The sequence below is a fragment of the Ictidomys tridecemlineatus genome, chromosome 8 (genome assembly GCF_052094955.1).
Source record: "Ictidomys tridecemlineatus isolate mIctTri1 chromosome 8, mIctTri1.hap1, whole genome shotgun sequence".
Classification (NCBI taxonomy): Eukaryota; Metazoa; Chordata; class Mammalia; order Rodentia; family Sciuridae; genus Ictidomys; species Ictidomys tridecemlineatus.
The window spans coordinates 29046786-29071273 of NC_135484.1; the positions used below are offsets into that span (position 1 = coordinate 29046786).

At 32.0% G+C, this 24488-nt stretch overlaps 1 protein-coding gene across 7 annotated transcripts in view; it reads left to right on the top strand.

Annotated features, from left to right (window-relative positions):
• The window catches only part of Hbs1l (HBS1 like translational GTPase), an 87482-nt gene that overhangs the window by 12368 nt on the left and 50626 nt on the right, over positions 1-24488 (top strand). For 3 of the 7 annotated variants that reach the window (XM_078019090.1, XM_005329781.3, XM_040283359.2), the window contains one exon: positions 3411-3605. In XM_078019090.1, coding sequence (XP_077875216.1) covers positions 3411-3605 — 195 coding nt within the window. Of the gene's footprint in view, positions 1-3410; positions 3606-5163; positions 20208-24488 lie in introns of those variants that run through there. The other 4 variants (XM_005329783.4, XM_078019089.1, XM_078019088.1 and 1 more) reach the window with 4 other exon arrangements.

Sequence of the window (24488 nt, forward strand, 5' to 3'; positions counted from 1 at the left end):
GATGCCACCTGCTTCACTCTGCCTGCTAAGATTGCTTTAGCTATTTTGGGTCTCTTATTTTTCCAGATGAATTTCATGATTGCTTTTTCTGTTTCTATGAGGAATATCATTTTGGGATTGCATTAAATCTATATAGTGCTTTTGGAAGTATGGTCATTTTGATAATATTAATTCTGCCTATCCAAGAGCAAGGTAGATCTTTCCATCTTCTAAGGTCTTCTTTGATTTTTTTCTTTAAGGTTCTGTAATTATCATTATCATTATATAGATCTTTCACCTCTTTCATTAAGTTGATTCTCAAGTATTTTATTTTTTTAAATATTTATTTTTTAGTTGTAGTTGGACACAATATCTTTATTTTATTTATGTGGTGCTGAGGATTGAATCCAGGGCCTTGCATGTGCTAGGTGAGCGCTCTACCACTGAGCCACAACCCAGCCCCCCCCCCCCAAATATTTTATTTTTTTTTTGAGGCTATTGAAAATGGGTTGGTTTTCTTTGTTTCCCTTTCTGTGGATTTGTCACTGAAATACAGAAATGCCTTTGATTTATGAGTGTTGATTTTATATCCTGCTACTTTGCTGAATTCATTTACTAGTTCTAGAATTTTTCTGGTGGAACTTTTAGGGTCTTTTAGGTATAGAATCATATCATCAGCAAATAGTGCCAGTTTGAGTTCTTCTTTTCCTATATGTATCCCTTTAATTTCTTTTCGTCTGTCTAATTACTCTGGCCAGTGTTTTAAGAACTATGTTAAATAGAAGTGGTGAAAGAGGGCATCCCTGTCTTGTTCAGTTTTTAGAGGGATACCTTCAATTTTTCTCCATTTAGAATGATGTTGGCCTGGAATTTAGCATAGATAGCCTTTATGATGTTGAGGTATGTTCCTATCTGAATAAAAGTTGGTAGAGAAGCTATTATGTGAACACTTCAGTAGTGTTTTTATTTGTTTGTTTTTGCATTACTGGGGATTGAACCTAGGGGTGTTTTACCAATGGGCTACATTACCAGCCCTCTCCACCCGCCTTTTAAAATTTTGAAATAGAGTCTTTCTAATTTGCCAAGGCAGGCTTTGAGCTTTTGATCCCTCTGTCTCATCCTTCCTAGTAGCTGGCATATGAATGTGTGGATGTGTGCTACCACCCTTGGCTTCTATAGTATTTTTGAAAAAAGGTGTTAAACAGTTCCCATTGTGGGATGAGAAGACAGAAGAAGACAGGAATAGAGTATAAGTTTCATCCTTTCGTCTGCTACGTATGCCTCTGTGAACAAAGATTAAGGAGTAGTGAAATTCAAAATCATGTTTTAGAAGGAAAGTTAAACTTCCAACTTTATATATAAGTAATTGCATGATAACAGTAATAGTGATTATGGCTCACTTTTACTAAATGCTCTCCAGGACTGTTCTAAGTGTTGTTCAGTTATTAACATATTTAATCATCACAGAAACATTGTAGGAAAGCTATTGTCCTTCTTTTTACAGGGAAGAAAAATGATACTCAGGAAAGAACTTGTCTGAGGTTGCACCAGCTAAGCCAACTAATTCTTTAACCTCAACTTTTAATTGTCTCTTTTGTGTAGAAAATAGTTCTAAAGTGAGAAGAGGTTCTGATGTTCACTATGCCATGTATTCTGTTCCAGTTTCAATAAGTCATATATTTATCAAATTGGTGTTATTTTCTCAACATTGCTCACTTGCCCTTTAAAATAAATCATGGACTAAGCAAGTCAGAATTGGGTGAGGAATTTACTTTCAATAATTGAGACATGGAGCAAAGTACCAAATACCTTTTTTTTTTTTTCTTGAAACAATTACAGTATTGCTAGCAGATTCTTTGTTTAGCATGTAAGCATATAAAATGAAACATAATTGAATTCTGTGAAATGATTTGGTGGAGTAGGAAGTCTGTCGTAGTGAACTTTTCAAGGCTATGACCCAAACAACTTGATAGTAGCAATATAAAGGAAGAAATATATATTTTAGCTCATGGTTTCGGAGTTTTCAGTTCATGGTCTGCTTGCTCTAAGGTAGAGATGTGGCAGAAAGGCATGGTGATGGAAAGTGCCCAGCTCATGGCAGCCAGGAAACGGGGTGGTAGGGAGGCAGCCAGAGGCCAGAAGCAAAGGACAAGATACTGTCCCCAAGAGCATGCCCCCATCCCCTACTCCTGCCACTGTGCCCCACCTGCCTATACTTTCTACCATCTCTTAGTAGTCAGCCAGATATTAGTGGATGATTTGATTAATCCACTGATGAGGTCAGAACCCTCATGATAAAATCACTTCCTGAAAGCTTCACCTCTCTGGACATAGCTACATTGGGGACCAAGTCATTAACACATGTGGGTACATTCCACATCCAAACCATAACAAAATCCAAAAGCCTCAGTTCTTTTCGATTATTGCTAACTTAATAATGCTGTGATTTTCAATCTTCATAATTTTTGTAATTTAGAATTTGCCCCATACGACTAACTCAGAGTTATTGTATTACAGAAGGTGTGCATGGGTCTGAATTGTGAAAATTGCCAAGTGGAATAAAAATATAAATGAGTATATTAATTCATTTTTATTCACTGGCCCTTAGGTACCAGGTCCTATTTTACTTCATGAATATTGTTAATAATTACTTTTTATAATGACATAATCATAAGAAAATAAAATCCTTAAATAGTTTGGACAACTCCAGGTATGAATTTTTGTGTGTGTGTGGTGCTAGGGACCAAATTAGGGCCTCATTCATGCTAGGAAAGCATCCTACCACCAATTGACATTCCCAGTTCTTAAATTTTTTATTTTAGAATTAAATATTTATGTTTCTCTTATTCTATTAGACTTCCTTGTTATGCATTTTGCTTGTTTTATAAGAGTCATTTAAGGATGACTTGAGTTGGCTCGGGAAAACTGAATTAGCTTAAAAGAAAACTTAAAAGTAGTAATTTATAAAATGTAAGAAATATATCTAGTTATCAGCACAGTTAGGAATAGTGAACATTGGCCCTCCATTTCCACACATTTGAAAAATGGTTAGTATAGATACCATCATTGCTTTCTGAAAATAGATATTAGTGTGTACCAGTTACATTTTTTTCAAGCATTAGTCAGTATTATGGGAGAGACATTTTATCATCATCATGAGATGAAAATAGATATTATTGTATACAGTTTATATGTTTTTCAAATAGTATTATTCAGGAACATTTAGTATAATGACTTAATAAAATTGTTCCTCTGGTAATAAGGGAAGAAAGGTATATTGTAGAAAAATATGATCATTATAAATAATTTTTGCTAAAGAAAAAGGAGAGGTGAATATCCTAGTGTAGTCTCAAGTCCTTTTTATCAGTTTTGAAGATTGGGGTTCTTTGGCGCTGTTTAGTATAGTTCTTAATCTTTGTTGTCTGTCCCAGCTCGTCTTTATTCGTGCCTTGATCACATGAGAGAGGTACTTGGAGATGCTGTGCCAGATGAAGTACTGATTGAAGCAATTCTGAAGAACAAGTTTGATGTGCAGAAGGCTTTGTCAGTGGTTCTGGAACAAGATAACATGCAGAATTTGAAGGGAAAGAGCGAGAGAGCAATATCTACAGGAAAGACAGTAAAAGGTATGCCTTTATATGTTCCCTTTTTGTTGTTTTATGTAGTTAATGGTTTTAGAGGGTCTTTAATTTGCTCAAGTTGTTAAAATATTGCATGTTACTGTTAACTCTTGATTATTATCAATTGATTTTCTGTCGTGAATTTTCCAACTATGTTCCCTTCTCTGTTACAGCCTATTTTTTGTTTGTTTGGTACCAGGGATTGAACCCAGTGATGTGTAACCACTGTCCACACATCCAGCCTGTTTTTTATTTTTTATTTTGAGGCAGGATCTTGCTAAGTTGCCCAGGGCCTCTCTAAATTGCCGACTTTGAACTTTTGATCCTCCTGCCTCAGCCTCCTAAGTTGCTGAGATTATAGGCTTATGCCATCATGGGCTTCCCCCCACCCCCACCCCTTAATTCACTACTTGTTTGTGTAACAGAGCATCTAGGAAATAAAATCAGATAAGCCTTTTTTTTCTTGGGTTTAAAACTTTTTAATTTTCTTTAAATCTAGTGAGATAGAAAATAAAAATTAATACCTAGCCATTTAATGTTTAAAAAACCCTTGATGCTTATAGCATGTTATAGCATATATAATTTCATTTTACTTAAATATTAAATACTATAACCACTAGAGCTATACTACTATTCCATTTCATGCCAAGATTTTTAATTTTAAATTTGTAGGATTTGAGTTTAAATTGGAATTTAATGGATATAAGAAGGGAACTGAGGTACCATTATATTAATCAATATGATATCTGCTAGGTGATTTACTAACTGATTTGATATTTCTTATAATCTGTGGGCTAGAATTTTACTACAACATAGTGGCATATAATCTGTTACCATGAAATAAGAAGTGTTTTTTGTGGGGAAGGGATGTGGATATATACTTTTAGCTGACCATGTGAGAATGAATCAGTAATACATTACCTGTATTTATAGTGTAGCCCAGATTATAGTAGATATTATAGGGAATTACTTATTTGCCTGTTTGATGTGTTTGTATGGTGTGTGTGTTGCTGGGGATGAAACTCAGGGCCTTATTCATGCTAGGCAACTGCTGTACCAGGGAGCTACGTTTTTAGCTGTGTGTGTGTGTGTGTGTGTGTGTTTTAATTAATTAACTAATTAATTAAATTTTTAAGGTTTTTTTAAAATTGATTTTTAAATTTTTTAAAAATTTAAGCTGTGTTGTTTTTAATGCATTAAAATACCACTATTTAAAAAAGTTTTGACTTTGAGACAATTATAACTATTTATTTAGTTATGGTAAAACCTCACTTTATTAAATTTATGACAATTGGAACATTGACTTGGTACTTACATTTGTAAATACCATGAATTAAGTATGAAGGTTACTTTAGATTATTAAAAGCAGGTAATATTCTTTATTACTTTTTTAGCATGTTCACTTAATGTTAAATAATGATCAACTATTGCTTTATTAATGTTATAATCAAAAGAAACATTTAGTAATTAAATGCCTCATTTCATATTTCCTTTTGGTTGCTGTGGCTGTCTTCTGCATATGTCAACCTATTCATCTGAAAATTGATGGCTCTTGTAAGGTAAGGAGTCTTATTTTCTTCTTCTGAAGTTTCAACTGATAATGTTCAAAGTTCTTATTCTCAGTCACAAAATCATTTGGATTGCAGTAACAAACCCTTTGATTCAGTAGCAAAACATGGATCACATAATTCTTTGGTTGTACCAAGTCACTATTTACTTCATAGGAAAAAGAAACTTGACAGACCTAAATGTGAAAAGAAGCTAGAATCATGTAAGTTAACAAAAGAGGTTTCATTAGCTGACCTAATTCATGATATGCCAAGAGATTCTTATCAATGTCAGCCAGAAGGCAGATCATCATCCTCAAATGATTTGAAAAGGCTGCTTTCAGAGAATCTAGATGCTGATTTGTTAAGACCTCATGCATCTGAATGTGTTTCCAAAGATGATTTTGCTTTCAAAGGAATACCAGACTTAAAGACCTTAATGATAGAGAGCACAACAGATAATAATTCTTTATTTATTCAAAACAGTTCATTATCTGATTTCCAAAACATTCCAGTACAAAACAGCGTGGGAAGTTTAAATAATCCTTTGCACTTAAGTAGCTCATTGGAAAATATGACTGGTGATAATCTAAATCCTAGTAAAAAGACTGAAGTTGGAAATGTTTCTTTAGTTGAACAGAGTGCCAAGAATTGCATTTTTAAAAATGACAGTTTGCAGTGTTCCCAATGTAAAAGTCCATCCCTAGCTGAACTGTTTCAGGAACACAAAGAAAACCATCCAAGCCAATGCTTTACTTTATCTAATCTTTGTAACCAGTCATCTGCCAGTTTTACAGATCTAAGTTTGGGATCCTTTCCCCTGTCACAGCTAGCAAATCACTGTCAGTCTTCTTCTGGAATATCAGAATTAACAGGATCTCTGTCATCTTTGGCATTTCGTAAAGCTTCTCCCACAAGAGACCTTGAGAATTTGTCACTTTCTGATTTGATTGCAGAAACAATTGAGGTAGACAATTCTCAGATTAAGAAAAATTCTTTTGAGCTCAGTTTATCCGAAACGAGGTCTCCTGGAATAGATTCAAATATTGATCTTAGTGTCCTGATAAAAGCTCCAGATTTTGTTTCAAAGCCTATAGTTGATCAATCAATTGCTCCAACACCAGGAACTGAAGTTCTTAGTTCAAAATTAGGGAAGAATTCTAATTCTGCTAAAGATAATAAGAAAAACAATAAAGGCTCTCTGACTAGGAAACCACCTTTTTCTCTCTCTTGGACCAAGGCCCTTGCTGCTAAACCTTCAGCTTTTGCTTCAACACTGTGTCTTCGTTATCCACTGAAAAGATGCAAGCGGCGCACCCTTGACCTCTATAAGACTTTTCTTTATAGTAGACAAGTTCAAGATGTAAAGGACAAAGAAATAAGCCCTCTTGTAGCAATAACACCATTTGACTTCAAATCAGCATCTCCTGATGACATTGTAAAAGCTAATCAAAAGAAAGCATTTACTAGAGAATAGTAGCAAAAGGAAAACTTGGGTTACTGCTGTAGAACTTTTTATTTGAAATTAATCTAATGTCTTTGTAGGATCAACTTATATTATGGGATTCAAATTGTGACTTTTATTAAAATTATCTTATGTCAGTTGATAACAACTTAAGTTGATATGTATTTTTGCACTGAAAAATTTTTTTTTACTCTATCTTCTTGTAGTGATAACTGGCTTTATTTGAGTTGATAACGAGTATATGTTTACAAAATGGATATGGAAACTTGATATTGTGAAATTGAACCTCAGATATTTTTATTTGGTGTTCAACTTTATAAGTTTTTACGATGGGATATTTTCTTCTATAAACTATTTTTGTGCTTTTTTCTTAAACAAAAATGCCACCATTTGGTATTATTACAGTGTGAAGATTATTCTTATGATATATGGCATAGAGTAGCTGAGACATAATTACATTTTAAAATATTATTGGTATCATTCCCAGTTTCATTATTTTACTGAATGTGAATATTAGAAACATTTCTATTAGAAAAATCTTAAAATTCCTGACTTTTGAGAGTACTATAGATGCAGTTGAAATACATTTTCGATGATAATAAAATGAAAATCTTTTAAGGGACCATGTAAATATTGAAGATGAATTAATGCATAAATTATTTTTATACATTTTCAAGACCATTTGTTCTAATGTATACTTTAAAATAAATACATAGAAAGTGTTTTCAAGAATGGTTGCATGTTCTTTGATTAGATGGTTTTATCAGATCTCCTAAACTTTTGCTTTGTAATAAAAAATGAAACATGGAGTTACTGACACTTGTATACACTGCAGTGAAAGTTTCAGTAATGGCAGATCAAATAAGAGCTCTTTTAGTTAGAAAAATAGTTTGCAATTCATCCCTTACCAGCATTCGTCCTTAACTAGTAGTCAGAATCAACGGGGGAATTTTTTTCGAAACAGATATTGTGGTTTCCCTCCAGACCTACTGAATCAATCTTTGAGGGATGGCACTTGTGAATGTATGTTTCCAAGATGATTCCCCAGGTGGTTCTGAATGTCTGCTTATATTCAAGATCCACACCTTAGAGAAATAAATCAGTAGAATGGAATCACTAATGACAAAATATCTGAGCAACTTAACATGAAGAGGAATACCAAGGAGAATAGCTTATTTAGGAATTATGGTCTTTTGTATAAAATGATGAAGATATTTTTATTGTTTCTTGAAAAACATTTCAGTAATATCTCAATGTTTTAATATTAAACCCCCACTCCCCAGTACTGGAAATTGAATATCCTTAGCATTTTTATTTTGTATTTTGAATCAGGGTCTCTAGTTGCTGAGACTTTGAACTTGTGATCCTCCTGCCTTAACCTTCCTGATTGCAGGGATTATTGGCATGTACCACTGCATATAGCTAAAATGTTATTTCTTTTTTCTTTTCTTTCTTTTTTTGGATACTAGGGATTTAACTCAGGTGCACTCAACCACAGAGCCACATCCCCAGCCCTATTTTATATTTTATTTAGAGACAAGGTCTCATTGAGTTGCTTAGTGCCTTGCCATTGCTGAGGTTGGCTTTGAACTCACGATCATCCTGTCTTGGCCTCCTGAATTGTTGGGATTACAGGCATGTGTTACCGTGCCTGGCAAAATATTATTTCTTAATGAAAACAAAATAACTGTTCTTTTTCCAGTAAAGAAAGATGCTCCTCTGGCAACTATTTGACAGCGCATCTGATAACATTTTATATTCTTGTTTATTTTCAGAATGACTTTTCAGTATTTTTGGTGGGAAAAGTTAAGATGGCATTATGTTTTTATTGTTCTTCACAAAATGCTTTTTGATGTCTTGTAATGTCTTCAGGTTTTTTTTTTTTTTTTTTTTAAAGTGATACTGAGGTTTGAATCTAGGGCCTTCACACATGGCAAGGAAGCTGTACACCAGCTACATCTTCAGCCTCAAGTTCTATTTTTAATTTCTTATTTCAGTGTACCTAATGCAGATGCTTAGTATGTCATAAAAATCACAAGCTGTCTAGACACAGTGGTGATCACTGTAATCCCAGCTACTTGGAAGGCTGAGGCAGGAGGATCACAGGCAGGTGCTCAATGGCAAAGCACCTTGAGTTGAATTAGGTACAAAATATGTTTTAAGATCAGTTTTAAATTTGTGTTACCCTCAACTGCTGGGTTCATTTTTCCAGACTTGAACCTTGATTAAACAATTTAGTAACTTTGAACTATTAGCGTACAACTCTAATTTAGATTTATGTATAGGAAGTCTCTAGAAGTGAATATATTCTGAAGTTGTAACTGATAATTCCTAATAGATTAAATCCTCCACAAGTGCTTCAATATGCCCGTGAATTTGAAAATATCTTTTTTAACCCACACTGAAGTTGAATAGTGGTACTGTTTTACTGTCTTCATAACAAACATTCAAATGGAAGTATAGTACTTTAGGTCATGGAGCAGAACCCTTTTGTTGGCTAATTAATTGAACTACCGCTTATAAGATTATTTTTTGGGGTGGGAAAAATTCTATATAATGGAGTGATAAGGGAAGGCAAAAGAGTATTTTAAATAAGTCTTCAATCTTCCTATTTTGCTTGTCTTGGCTACTGGTCTATCAGGCATGTACCTGACAAGCATTTGCCATGTAGACCAAGGGAATGTCACAGTCTGTGAGATTCAAAGGGTAGAACTAAGGAGACTCCTTGGTAAAAAGACAGGTGGCAGCTCCATCATGGAACTGTGACAATGACTGTTTGCTTTAAGTGCATATTCTGCATCAGCTGCTGTTCACTGACTGACTACTATCTTGGTAGCTCAGGTATGCTGAATGTTTTAGGTTTACTTTATTTTCCAGTTCAAATACCAACTTTGAGGTATAAAACTTTTTATTTGTATTATAAAGTGCATTAATATTTTAGGAATAGAGATAATTCTAATAAAAAATTATTCGTTTTGCACTTCATTTTTTTTGTTCTTTAAAAGATCTAATGTTGTTCATGAATGTTTTGTCCTTTTGCTTTCTAAAGTCTTTAGTTGACTTTTTGGTTGTAGTTCTTCTTACAATTAGTTGCCAAGAACTGGAGTTTCATTTCAATTCAGAACACTAATTTCTCTTTATTTTACCCTTTCTATCTTGCTGACATTCTTACCTATTTTCTTCCCTTTAGCTTTGAATTTTCCTTTCTTAAGCTTTTTTTTTCTACCTTTTTCTTCTCATAGTAGTATTTGCAGTGTTTTTTATATTTAAATTTTAGCACTCAGTGAAAGGTCATGAAACTAATTGTCATACCAAGGATAAAACTAACAAGATGCTTTTCTTTGAATGTAAAAGGAGACACTTAAGATAAACACAGTTAAAAGAAAAATAATGAATTCTTATATGATTATTTAGTTTTAAACTGACCTTAAGTAAATATTGAGATTATTATATATTGAGATTATTATATATTGAGAAAGAACTGTGTATCAGCAAGCTTTATGTTTCATGTACTCAAAAGTGTATATTTGGTTATAAAATCAATTTTATGGTATCTTAGAAATTGTTTTCTATTATCTAAATAATGGAATGTATATAGACAATGTTAACTAGACAGGGAGGGATTAGTATGAATTTTTACACTAGTTTTCTTCTGTCTGTATACATATATTTACTATTTAAGGCTCAATTTATGTAGAATTTTAATTGTAAATAAATTGTAAAGGATTTGTCACATTTTAAGCATATATATATAGTTTTAGAAGAGCTACATTGAAAGAAAAATAATGAATTAAAAGAAATTATAATCTGAGGTTTTCTTAAATCAAATGTGAAAGCATAACAATTTATCTTTTAGAATTTTCTATATAAATTTGATTTCAGAATGATATTTTGATACTTTATGCAGAAGGTATTGCTTTATGTTTCTGTAAAACAAATTTTTTAAAAAATTCATTGGATTGTAAGGAATTTCTTCTAAGATGTGTTTATAATTTTGCTTTCCATGGGGTAAATTGTTTTGTGCGCGCGCGCGTGTGTGTGTGTGTGTAAAAATATATGTGTATGTGCTTGGAAGTATTGTTAATTACTCTATAGGTTATGGCAAATATTGATCATGTTATTGCAGAAGTGATAGTGGAAGGTAAAAGAAATGATAAGAGTATATTTCTGATGCTGTCATGCCTGATTTGCATTGCATGACTTAAAAGAGACCATTTTAGATGCAGGAGATATACTATTATTAACAGATTCTTATTCTGAATGGGAGGTTGAGTATTGACATGTAAACACAAATTACATTTAGCATGGTGTGGCTTATTATACTCATCAAAGCAGACATCTGTATTAGTCAGCTTTTTTGCTGCTGTGACTAAAGGACCTAACCAGAACAACTGTAAGGAGGAAAAGTTTGTTTGAGGGCTCATGGTTTCAGAGGTCTTATTCTATAGAAGGCTGCTGGTTCCATTCCTCCAGGCTGGAAGTGAGGCTGAACATCATGGCCGAGTGTGTAGCAGAGAGAGGCAGCTCACATCATCAGGAAGCAGAGAGAGTCTCCACTCATTACATACAAAATATATACCCCGTAGTAATGCCCCCAATGAACCAATCCTCCAGCCACACCCACCTCCTTCTAGCTACCACTCACTTAATCCCATGAGGGATTAATTCACTGATCGGTTAAGGCTATAACCTGATCATTTCTCCTCCAAACCTTTCATTGTCTCACACGTGAGCTTTTGGGACACATTATATCTAAACCATACATCTTTGTCTTCCTCATCCAAACTGCCATCTCTTTATTTTTTTCCTATCTTTGTCATAAGTGACACCATCATCTTAGTAGTTGCCCAAACCAAAAGTATAGCATTATTCTCGATTCCTCTTACTTTGCCTACTACTCAAAATCAATTACCATTCTTTTTATTTCTGTCTTAGAAAGAAGTAAATATGTATGCACATATATATGCATAAGTGTTGATTCTTGTTATTTGGGGGTAGTCACTGCATCTGCAGAATTAAGAAATACAATACTGCTCCTCTAGGAAATACAGGGTTAGGTTCCTGTGAGCCTCTGATCATATTTTTGTGAATCACTCACTATATAACCTTGTTTTCTATATGTGTCTATTTAAATACACCTTATATATGTCACTGGTTCATTAACTTGGGAATCCTGGTGTATGGCACATAATTTAGGCCTAATCTAACACATTCTTTATGCATAAGGCACATTATAGCCTTCTTGTACCTAGACACATTAGACTGCACTTAAGCACTACACTTGCAAACCATTTGAAATAGCAAAATTACCAACAACAAAAATACTCCACAAAAGTAGAAAAACATAGTAATAAATAGACCATAGAAAGCATACTTGTTTACTTTATGAGAGCTAAAACAAAAAGACATAATGTTATCTGTTTTTTCACTTGAGAACTTGCATGTTGGTGACACAAATTCTTCATTGCTCTGCACATGTATGCAAGTGACTGCCAAAATGTTATAAATAGTAATTTTGGGGTTTCAAATACATTCTAGTGAGTAGGAAAATTCACAAATTTGGAATCTCTGAGAATGAGAATGCAGAATTGCTGAAATACCTAACTGGTTTTATAATTTTTCAGTTTATTTTCTTTTAAAATACTTACAAATAAAATGGTACAGTTCAAGTAATTTTTCTAAAAGTAGATATAATTTTCTGTTTCCCTGTCCAAATCCTTTTATTTCTGGAACCCTTTTGTTAGCTGGATTCTTTCTGTGTACGCTGCCCCCCGCCCCTCCGGCCCCTGTACCCAAACCTACCCTAGCCCACCTTCCTGATGTTCCCTTGCTTCTACAGTGTTTCCCTTCTCCCTCTCCCATACCCCTGGCTCCTTTTATCATCACCCTGTGTGGAATTGTAATCCCACCCTCATACATTTACTCTGTTTCTCTTGTAACCCTGTTTAATTGTTCCTCACACCATTTATATCATCTGATTTTGTGTGTGTGTGTGTGTGTGTGTGTGTGTGTATTTTGCATAAATTCTTATATACAATATTCTTCTAGGAACTTTACTTATATATTATGCATATGTGAGTGAACATCTGCACTTTTACACAAGCAGGAAACTGTAACACATTTGTACCACTTAAAGCATTTTGCAAATCTTTCTGTAGATCAGTCTCATTTGTTTTAAAAAGCTGTTTAGAATTCTATAATATGGTTGTAACATCATTTTTATAAACATAGTTGATGAACATTTTAAGTGTTTCCAGTTGCTATCACTAATGATACCAAAATGAACATTGTACATTTCTAGAAATTGAATTTCTAAGATTCTCACAGATGGGGTAGGTATTATTACTTTGGGTATTATGCTAAACTGATAATTGAGAAACTTTTTTTTCATTTTTTAAAATATTTCTTTACTTGAGTGAGGCTTACTGCATTATCATGTATTTAAAGCTATTTGTCTTTTTTCTCAGAAGTGTCGCTCTTAAATTTTGTTCGTTTTTTTTTTTTTTCCTGGATTTGTCAGTTTTAGGGGCATGTGTTAATTGTATTTGTAAACATAATCTCATGAACATATTTTTTAATATTTATTTTTTAGTTGTAACTGGAAACAAAATCTTTATTGTATTTATTTTATTTTTATGTGGTGCTGAGGATCGAACCCAGGGCCTCACAAGTGCTAGATGAGCGATCTATCGCTGAGCCACAATTTCAGTCCTCATGTACATATTTTTATACTAAGGAAATTAGTTTTTATAATTATTATGCATGGAAAATATTTTTATAAGACAGATTTTCAATCTTTATACATTTATATTTATCAATCTCTTTTTCTTAACGTTTTTTTTTTTTGAGAATTCTTTTTTACCGTCTTTAGGAAATGGAGAAATAAGACAAGTTGCAAAGTCATATTTAAGAGGGAAAAAAAGTTGGACTGAAAGTTTTTTGCTACAAGTTAATTTAAAATTAAAATCATTATTTCTTCTTATGCCTTTGATGTTAATTTTTTAATATTTGTATCTTTGATCCAGTATTAAGAGCAAACCTAGAAGTACATTTTCCTCCCACCCACATCTTTTCCTCTTTTTTTTTTTTAAATTCAGAGGTGTAGACAGATTTATTTAGGAAAGCAGAAGCACATTGAGAGGAGAATGCAGGCTGTCTTGTGAGTGAGAAGCAGCAACCTCTTGGTTTGGGATGTAAATATTTCTTAAAGAATGATTGCTAGGGGCTAGACTAGAGGTGCAGTCAGGGCAGAGTTACACAGTTTTGCACCAATTTTCTCTGTTGCACATTGTCCTCACATTTCTTTTTGCAGACAAGGATGGGTCAAGGGTGTGGGCGAAGGGTATGGGCTGGGTTGCTTAAGAGTTGCAACTGTGATGGGTACTTTCTGTATTTCAGTAATTAATGGGCATTTATCTTGCATTTCAGTGGTTTGAGATTTGGTATCTCTCCCCGCCTTTTTTTAAAATCCCCAAATTCCTAAGTCATCTCTCTCTTCCAGACTTTGATACCTTGATCTTAAGGGGTTGCGAGGGAGATCTTTCTTCTGTGACTGTTTCAGGCTTGCCGACGGGCAGTGATCCTGCCTAGTCAGGACTCAGAAGTCTTATCCTGACTGATCTAAAGGAGATAAGACACTGTTCTCAGTTGCCAGGATGGGTTGGAATTCTTGTCTTGCCATCCACTTAATATGGAATTGTTGTAACCAAGTCAGTACCTCCAAAGATCCTGGTAAGGGCTATCAAGAGGTTTCACAGGGAAGAGATTTCTCTGAAGAAGAGTCTGAAGGGGAAGAGGGAACTCCATTCAGAACCAGCAGGGTTCTTGGCATATGTGAAGGAAAAGAACTTTAGCACATGCCAGTTAGAAGTATAGATAGAGGTTTATTTAGGAAAACAAAGGCACATTCAAGATTAAATGTGGGTTGTCTGGAGATTGAGAAGCAGCCAATGTTTTTCTTATTCATGAAAAGATGGATTTGTCATCCTACTTTGTCAAGTTACTGAAAAAAAAAATCAAGCTACAATTTTTATTGGGGTGTATGATGATGTCAAGACATTTTTGGAATAAAAGAATATTGTCTCTATAAATGCTAAAGGCATTTATGTTTAAATGTTAAATTAAATGTTATTATCATTATTATTTTAAATTTTCTACTATTTATCTAGCCTTGTAACATTCAAACATCTCGAGTTTGTCATGGTGGATTACTCTTTTCATGGATTCATTTTATTCTATTATTTAAGATGATTTCATTTATTAATAAAATTAGTTTACAATTGTGTATGTACATCTTCTGTTGGATTTTGATGTTTTCTTTGATATTTTTATAGATTATTTAGAAAAAGTTTTCTTAATCCTTGATTTAAATAACATTAATATTATGTATCATAGTAGGATTCATCTTGGTGAATTGGGAGTTTTTAAAGCTTTAGTGTTCTTAGGAAACCATCCATTTCATCCAGGTTGACAAGTGTGTGAGTTTAACATTGTACCAAACATTGTCTTTTATTCTTTTAGATTTCTTCTTTACCTGTGGTTAATTCTCTGTTCTTATTTTGTATATTGTTTTCTCTTTTCTATTTTTCCCTTCTCCTCTGCTCAACGTTTTCCCTCTTGAATATTACCTTGCAATTTGTCTTGTCTTCCCTTCACCCCCAAAATTAGCTTTCCTAAATCAATAATTAATTCTACTGGTTTTAATTTATTACTTGTAAGTTTATTTTTCTAAGCAGAATATTTAACTTTAAGCATCTTTAATTTTCTCCTAGAACTTAATTTTCGTGTATAAAATTTTAAAAAGAAAAATACAGAAAATAATTTAAAATAACAGTATGCATAGCTTCAACAGAAGCAGACATTTTGCCACATACATTTCAGATCTCTATTTTAAGAAATTACTTGTAGATTGGAATTCTAATTTATCTTTTTCTTGTTCCTACTTGATGGTTGAATGTACATTATTTCAAAAATGCTCCTATTTACTTATGTTCCTAGAATCAGTATTTTCCTATGAATAGTGCATTTGCTCTGGCTTCTGTGTTCTTGTTAAGCCACTGGGTAATTATTTTCTGGGTAATCCACAATTTTTCTCTCCTTTTAAAGCCAAGGGTTTGTCTGAATTTTAAAATTTCCAGGTTGTTTTGGAAGTTTTGTTGTTTTTGTTACGATTACTAGTTTCATTATATTGTTAGCAGAGATGGCATCCATATTCTACTTTTTGAAGTTTGGTGAGATTTCTGTGTCTTGTGTGTGTGCATGTGCGCATGCTTGTGTGTCCCCATTGTAATTTTAAATGTCTTTATTGGCACTTGCCAACATTACTATTCTATTTTCAGAATAAAAAATTTCTGTTATTACTTTTTAAAAAAACTTGAGATAGAGTTTGGTATTATTTAAAATGTCTCTTTGATTGGCTATTGGCTGAGAGAGATGAACTAAAATATAACATCCTTGCATTTTTATTTCATCTTATTTGCTACAGATTTTACGATGTAAATTTCAATCATATATGAAATGATAACTGATCTTTCTGTGGGTTTGTTGTTTCATTCATATCAAGTCCCCTTTTTGCTAGTTTTATGCTTTTTGCCTTACATTGTTTCTTTAATATTACGATTATCACTTTTTGTCAGTTTTATTTGTTCATTTTTCTGCTTTCATTTTTCCAAGTCACTTTGGTTTGGTTGTGTCTCCTAAACTTACATATACTTGGTGTTGTCAGAGACTTTTTGTTTTAATAATGAGTTTTTTACCATTTATGGGATTAATATAATAGACATAATACTGCCATTTTTAAGAAAGTTGTGGTCTTCTACATTTACATATTTTGATATGTGACTTGTGTTTGTTTTGATCATCACATCTACTCTGGCAGTTTGGACATTTTATAGTTTATAATATAATAACATACTTGAACTTTTAATTATTTAAGAGTTTGCCAGTTTTAAGTAATATATGTTGATGTCTCATGAAAAACGAAGAAACTCATATATATATACATATATTTTCCCCCTCTTTTATAATTTTCATTAATATTCTAAGTTCTTAGGTAAGGTTTTCATGTTTTATAATATTTATTTAAAATGAGTCCCAATTTTAAAAATTGAGCTTATCAGAGTTAGATTTTCTCTTAACTTATTCTCCGTTAATTGCCTGAGTTTTCTAGTTATATTATTGTTAGGATGTATAATATTTTCATTTTATTCTGTGCTTAAATTTTTTTTAGTTTTAAAATGTAGTTATTTTTAAATTAATTGATTTTTCTCAATTAGACCTCTGTTTGTTTGACATGGTTCAATCCTCACCTTTTTCTCCCTTAAAATGTAAATATGTAAGATATTTTGTAAGTTACTAAGTATTTGAAAGTGATTTTGTGGTCTATATTTGTAAGACATATTGATGAATAATAGAGTTCCCTCTGTTTCCTGCAGGGCACTACAGTTGTTGCTCCACTGTTTTCTAATATTGTCTCCTATGAACAAGCCCAATTCTGCCCAGGGTATGGCAGTATGGCAGTTTCTCTGCCTCTGTTGCTCTGAGCTCTCCTTAGGCTTACTTAATTTTCTAGTCTTTCTTCTCTTGTTTTTATTCTTTTCTTTCATCCTTTGTCTTTCTTTTAGCTTCTCTCTAAGAGATAGTTTCCTTGCTGTAGTTGATATAATAGAATTTAAAAACAAAATTTTCTCATTGACACATAGTATATTCTTTATCTGCTTTTATTTTCCTTTCATTATTTGTCCTTAGAATATCTTTTTATGCTTCTATGTCCTGTCCAGTTTCCCTATTTCTCAGTTTGAAAGGGAAGGAATTCTTTTTTGACATCATTATGTGAAGAAGAATAATGTAGGGAAGAGTGTAGTGATTGAGCTTAGTCTAACTTGCTGCACACTCTGTCCTTGGGTCCTGTTTCAGCAATTTTATCAACATTCCATTTTCTCTCTTTGAAGCAAAACTGAACCTCTAAAAGTCTAACAGTGAAATTTTCTTCTTCTTTTTTAAAGTTTCCTTTTGGTTGGTGTAGATGACTTTCAAGATTTTTCTTCAGCCTTTACACATTTTCAGATCTTCATTTTTTCATGATGGCTCTTTTGTTGAGTCCTGAGAGGAATGCCTCCAACTGTGGAGAACTGTGCCATCTGGACAAAATCTGCAGTCATATGTAACCCTGCCTCTCAGGGTATCAAATGTATCAAATATTTTGTCTGGTGTATGCTCTTCATAATTTGTGCTTTGGTATTAGGACTTTTCTACTTTCATTTTGGAAGAAAAATAGGATAGAAATAACTTTGCTATGATTTTTTATCTGGATTTTTTCCCCCCAAGAGTATTTTCCATCTGACACTAGAGGCTTGTGAATAATTTTTTTCTATGCATGTGATTTGGCGACACTTGTTCCAAAGGTTTAGAAACTTAGGTGTAATGATGCCATATATGATTATTAATGTGTCTTCTTAATTCAGGCAACATTTTATTTCATTTTGTTAACATTGATTAAAGTCACCAGTAGCAAATACATAAGAATGAATTGCTAAAAGAACATGTATTTGAGGAGTAAAATCATGGGATATAACCTTTTAGCCTTTTTTTTTTTCTGATATTATTTTTCTTGTCACCTTAAACCTACCAAGGGAGGAGAAAACATTCCTCAAACTATAAAATGGAGTAACACATATTCTTAATTATTTTTCCATAGAAAAATCAGGAAATGAAAATACATATAGCATTATTATTGTAAAGAAAAATCATTGAAAATTAAAATTTTATAATTAGACATTCTAACTGGGAAATCAATAGGATAGTTATAGTGTTATTGTGTGAAGTGAGATTTCTCTCTTATGATTGCTCATTCTTTTTTTTAATATTTATTTTTTAGTTGTAGTTTGATACAATATCTTTAATTAATTTGTTTATTTTTATGTGGTGCTGAGGGTCGAACCCAGGGCCTCACCCGTGGTAGGTGAGCTCTCTACCACGGAGCCACAATCCCAGCCCCTGATTGCTCATTCTTAACTGTGGGTTTATTTTGATTCTTTTAGAAAGTAGTTGATGTTAAGAACAAGGAACATGGAGGAAAAAATGGTTCTATAAATGTAAAAATAATTGTGTAATTTAAATTTAATATTTTTATAGTTCTCAAAATTTTTATTGCCTCAGAAAAATAAGTAGTTGGTAAACATTTATATGAGTTAGATTATTAAGAGAATTGGTTTTTAGAAATGATGCCAGCTTTGCAGAAGTACACATCAGTATTGTGCTTTATAATAGAGCTACTATTTTTGATAAAACTGGTTGGAAATATATTATGCATTATTTTCCTTTACCTTTGAATTTCATCTAGTTTTCTTTTAAAGTATAAATTTTATTTAGAAGATAAAGTGGAATTTTATATAATGAGGATATAGTTATTTTCTAGTAGTGTTATTTTTTGTAGTGTTAGTCTCTTAAACAGATGTTTTACAGTGTATTTGTATACTGAGATTTGAATATATGTACAGTATTATTTATAACTGTGTTCAGGTCTTGATTATCATATTTTTGAGTCTTAATGGCAGACTATTCCCTAGAGAAGAGCCAAGAAATTTTTAAAAAGCCAAGTGTATCATGAGATTTTTATGCTATGACTAATTTGAAAGTCTATATTATGAATAAAAATTATTAATATGAGAGTCTATATAATTCTAAATCAATATGAACTTTGGAATAATGGACTTGAAATGTTTCATTTTACTTTAATTCTTTAGGTTGTTAAAATAGGCATATTTGACTGTAACTCCCCTTTAAATATATTTTCTCTGAAAATCATTTTAACTAATTCATCTCAGAGTATTTTTATTCAAGCAATTAGAGGAATTTTATACTCTTTTGTACCCATAAGTTTAGAATTAATTGGCCTTCTGCTTAAAATTATGTGGGTATTTTTTTTTTTAAAGGAAGTGGTTAATTTCAGTGAAAAAACTTAAGTAGTTCAGAATGTTCTCAGATATGTTCTAAAATTCTCTTTGTATATATACACCTACACTGGAAAAATTGAAACACTAATTGCCTAATTTAAAAATAATGTGCTTTAGACTCTTAAAACAGCTTTGTATCAATATCTAGTATGAAATATGAATCATGAATCTTACATAGTTTTCATTTAATTCTTATTTCTTTGCTTTTTAAAATTTTGCACATTTTAATTAGATTATATATATTTACATACTTATTCCATTCGAAGACAACTGTAACTATTTTTAATAAAAATTTTTATTTTTTTGCTTCCTGTATGCTGAATATCAATGAATGGTTTAGCAATTGATAGAATGGAAAGAGAGAAGATAGATCAGATTCAGTTTAGCCAGCATTTGTTGCATGCTTCTTTATTTTAATCAAAAGTACTAGCTATTGGGGACATAAAATTTTTATTTCCAGCTTTTTCCAAGGAAAAAGGGCTAGATTTCTGATTTAATGGAAATACCAAATATAGTACTGTGAACATGTTATTTATTTGTTTAAAAATTTCATTTATATGTAAAGTTTTCTGTTCTGGGAGTTACTGCCTTTCAAGGGAAGGTAGAGATGTGAATTAATATATTAAAGAGCAATCATGTGTCACATTTTGTATATGTTTTATTTGTTCATTACAAGAACCTGTGAGGTTGGTGGAGGAAGTTGAGGCCTTATTTCAGTTGGTTATTTAGAGCCAAAGTTTAATTTGAACACTGTTCTTTGGATCTCCAATCCCTTTTCATTGTTACATATTATTTTCTTGCCACAAATTTTTAAAAATATATTTTTCTTAATTGTTGATGGGCCTTTATTTTATTTATTTATATATGGTGCTGAGAATTGAACTCAGTGCCTCACACATGCTAAGCAAGCACTCTACCACTGAGTTACAACTTCAGTCTCGACAAAATTTTATTCTGTAACAATGTAATCTGGTTTTAATGATAAGTATCCTAAGGATAAAATTGAATTCCTTGTCAGAGGAACTAGCTTTTCATCATTAAGCTATATTTTATCTTTTTAGATTCTTTTTGCTTGTATTATATCAGTTTCTAAGTTCTCACAAATTAACAAATTAATCCTAAAAATGAAGCTGTTTTCTTATTAAATTTGAAATAACTTTATAGTCTTTGATTCCTTATGTAAAGCAGCAATTCTGTTTGATTTAAAGTACTATAAAATTTAGTTTTTTTAATAACTGCTAGCTTGGTGTTATTTGTTAAGCACAAACTTATAAATTAGATTGTTAAGAAAAACTAAGGGTTGAGGATGTAATTAAGTGTTAAGAGTGTTTGCCTGGCATGCTCAGGGCCCAGGGTTCAGTCCTCTCAACCACCAGATAAAAAAGTAAAACTAGAAAATTTAAATGGACCAATACTTATTTTTTAGAAACCCCAATTCCATTATTGAGAATTTAGAATTGTTTAGCAAAACTAGGAAATTCAAATGAATCAATATATATTTTTAAAAAAACCCAATCCAATTATCGAGAATTTAGAACTATTTAGCATTTTGATATATCTAAATTATACTAGGTAATATTAATGGGTACTAACTATATACTAAATATTGTACTAAACTCTTTATCTGCTCATCTCAGTAATATTCATAATAGTTATGCAGTGTAGAGATTACTTTTATCTTAGTTTTACACATATATAATCTAAAGCTTAAAAATGGCTAGTCAAACTAGTTAAGTGGCATAACTGACATTCAGAGCAACATACATACCAAAGTCTTCATTTTTGTATTTTGTGTAAGTTTATATATAGAGAGTGTATTAATATCTCTACTTTATATATCTATATATCTATATCTATCTATCTATCTAATCAGCAAATTAGATTTCTTAGTATTCTATTTTTCAGGTTTCTGGTTATTTATTTAACCAAATACCTATCAGGGGTTGGTTTTAAAATTTATTATTATACAAATGAATTAATAAACATTTTTGTACATTTGTGCATTCTTAATTATATCACAAAAGATGCAGATCTGGATAAAAGGTAAGGATATTTTTAGGATATATTCTGAGGTTCTCCTTCAAGAGGTTTGTACTAATTCACTTGTCACATTTAATTATTAATCATAATAGCATTGATGATGATATTTTATAAAGACTAATTATACTACATGGAAGGATTTTATATTCATACTGAGGTTTTCACTTGTTAACTAGTGAACCAGAGTCAAAGATAAATTATGCAGTTTTTTTGGGGCCTGCTGTGATGCCCTCAAAATTGTGTCCATGATGCATTTAGCTTAGTGTTATGGGTTAAATAACATTGTTAAAAGTACTAATAACCTATGGGAAAATAGTATGTATGTTGTGTTTATATCCCACTCTTCTGCCCTATCTAGAGTTTATCTGTTTCTCCCTTGTTCCTCCTCCCTACCCCACTATGAGTCAGCCTCTTTATATCAGACAGAACATTTCTGTGTTTGGTTTTTTGGGATTGGCTGACTTCATTTAGCATGATTTCTTCAACTACATCCATTTACCTGCAAATGCCATGATTTTATTCTCTTTTATTTGCTGAATAATATTCCACTGTGTGTATATGCCACATTTTTTTTTAATCCATCTATTGAAAGGCATCTATGTTAATTTCACAGTAGCTATTGTGACTTGTGCTACTGTAAACATTGATGTGGCTGTGACCCTGTAGCATGCTGTTTTTTAAGTCCTTTGGGTATAGACTGAGGAGAGAGATAGCATGGTCAAATGGTGGTTTCATTCCCAGTTTTCCAAGGAATCTCCATACTGCTTTCCATATTGGCTGCACCAATTTGCAGTCCCACCAGCAATGTATGAGTGTACCTTTTCCCCCACATCCTCTCTAACACTTATTGTTGTTTGTCTTCATAATAGCTGCCATTCTGACTGGAGTGAGATGAAATCTTAAGAGTAGTTTTGATTTGCATTTCTCTAATTGCTAGCAATGATGAGCATTTTTTCATGTATTTGTTGATAGATTGTATATCATCTTCTGAGGGGTGTCTATTCAGATCCTTGGCCCATTTATTGATTGGGTTATTTTATTTTATTTTTTTTTTTGGTGTTTAGCTTTTCGAGTTCTTTATATATCCTAGAGATTAGTGCTCTATCTGATGTATGAAGGATAAAAATTTGCTCCCAAGAAGTAGGGTCTGTATTCACCTCAAAGATTGTTTCTTTTGCTGAGAAGATACTTTTTAGTTTGAATCCATCACTTTTATTGATTATTCCATAGTTTTTGAAGTAGTAAGAAGTCTTATTGCTATAAAATGGTCACAATATGGTAATTCTATTATTAGATTATAATTTTATATCAAGGCTTTAATCCAATGTAATATAGAATATGAAATCTATTTACAGTTTTAAAAAAATTGTTGGTTCAGTGATATTTACATTAAATTGAAGTCTAGTCACAGGAAATTTTTTGGATTTTTTTCCTTCTTTGTGATAGGAGATGGATGCTGCATGATGGATTTCATGAGGAATTTATAAAGTTATATTATGAAGTGAATAATTCATATCTAACAAATCACAGTTGGTGCAGATGTAGTATTGCAGGAAGTGGTTTATTCTCTAGCTTTGTTGGTGTAATTTCTCAATATGTGTGGTAACTAGAATTTTAATGTTTTTTTAGATTTGGTGAGATGATTTCTTATTTGAGGTAGGTTTTCTAATGAAAATTTTAATACTGATTTCTTTGAAATTTTGAAAATTTATTTGTGTCGCTATATGTACTAGTATATTGAAATCCATTTATAGGAAAAATGATTGTTGGCAAATCTATTACCTGGAAAACCCCTGTTTTTAATTTTTTTATCTTTAAATGTTTTTTAAACTTGAGGTTTTTTGATCTCAATGACTTTAAATGGTGAATTAGTCTCTTTAAAGGAGTTTATTGTGAATTAATCTGAATGTTTCTAAACCATATAAATATAGTAAAAAATTTCCTTCTTTTGAAAATTTCAAGTCACTCTTCTGCAATGTCAAGGTAAAATCTATTGTATAGGGAATTGCATCCAATAGCACTCTTATCAATGAACAATACCCCATTCCTTTTTATTTTTTGTTTTGAGTCAAGAGTTACTGAGGCTGGCCTTGAATTTGTAATCCTCTTGCCTCATCCTCCTAAGTCACTGCTTACTTCAGAGTGATATATTCTTGTCAAAAAAGAGAAAAAAATTCATCATAATTTTGTTACCCTAGAAAACAGTGAGAGTTTTAAAAAATTTTTTAGTTTTGTTTATTCTTAGGCCATATTTTCTTTCAGGTTTTTATTCCTATTCATTTTTATTCTTTATGTTACAGTGTACTTACATTTTAGATCCTGTACTTTCAATCTTTTAATTATAGATAATATGTGTGTGTGTGTGTGTGTCTGTGTGTGTGTGTCTGTGTAGGGATGTATATATGCATATATTTGTGGGTATTGTCTGTGTACACACATTTTAAAATATGCAATCAATTTTTAGATTCCTGTTTGATGTAGAGAATACTGTCAAAACATTGACTAAAAATTATAAAGGCATTTGTAGCTTAACACAAAAATTAGTGTTGTAATTTTTTTCTATCCCTAATAGCTTTATTGGTAAACTAGTAAACATTTAAATAAGAAATATAACCACTGAACACATTTTCTTTCATAAAATAGAAAGCGTGAGAAGACTTTCCAGTTTTCACCTTTATGCTGGTATTGCCAGGTTACGCAAAGTAAAAACTAGTGTTTTATACTAGTATTTTCACATCCATATGTATTATTCAAATTTTATTTACTTATTTATTTATGGTGGTACTGGGGACCATACCCAGGGTTTTATGCATGCAAGGCAAGTGAGTGCTCCACCACTGATTTATACCCACAAGTCCCTACTCAAATTTGAGATTACTTAGTG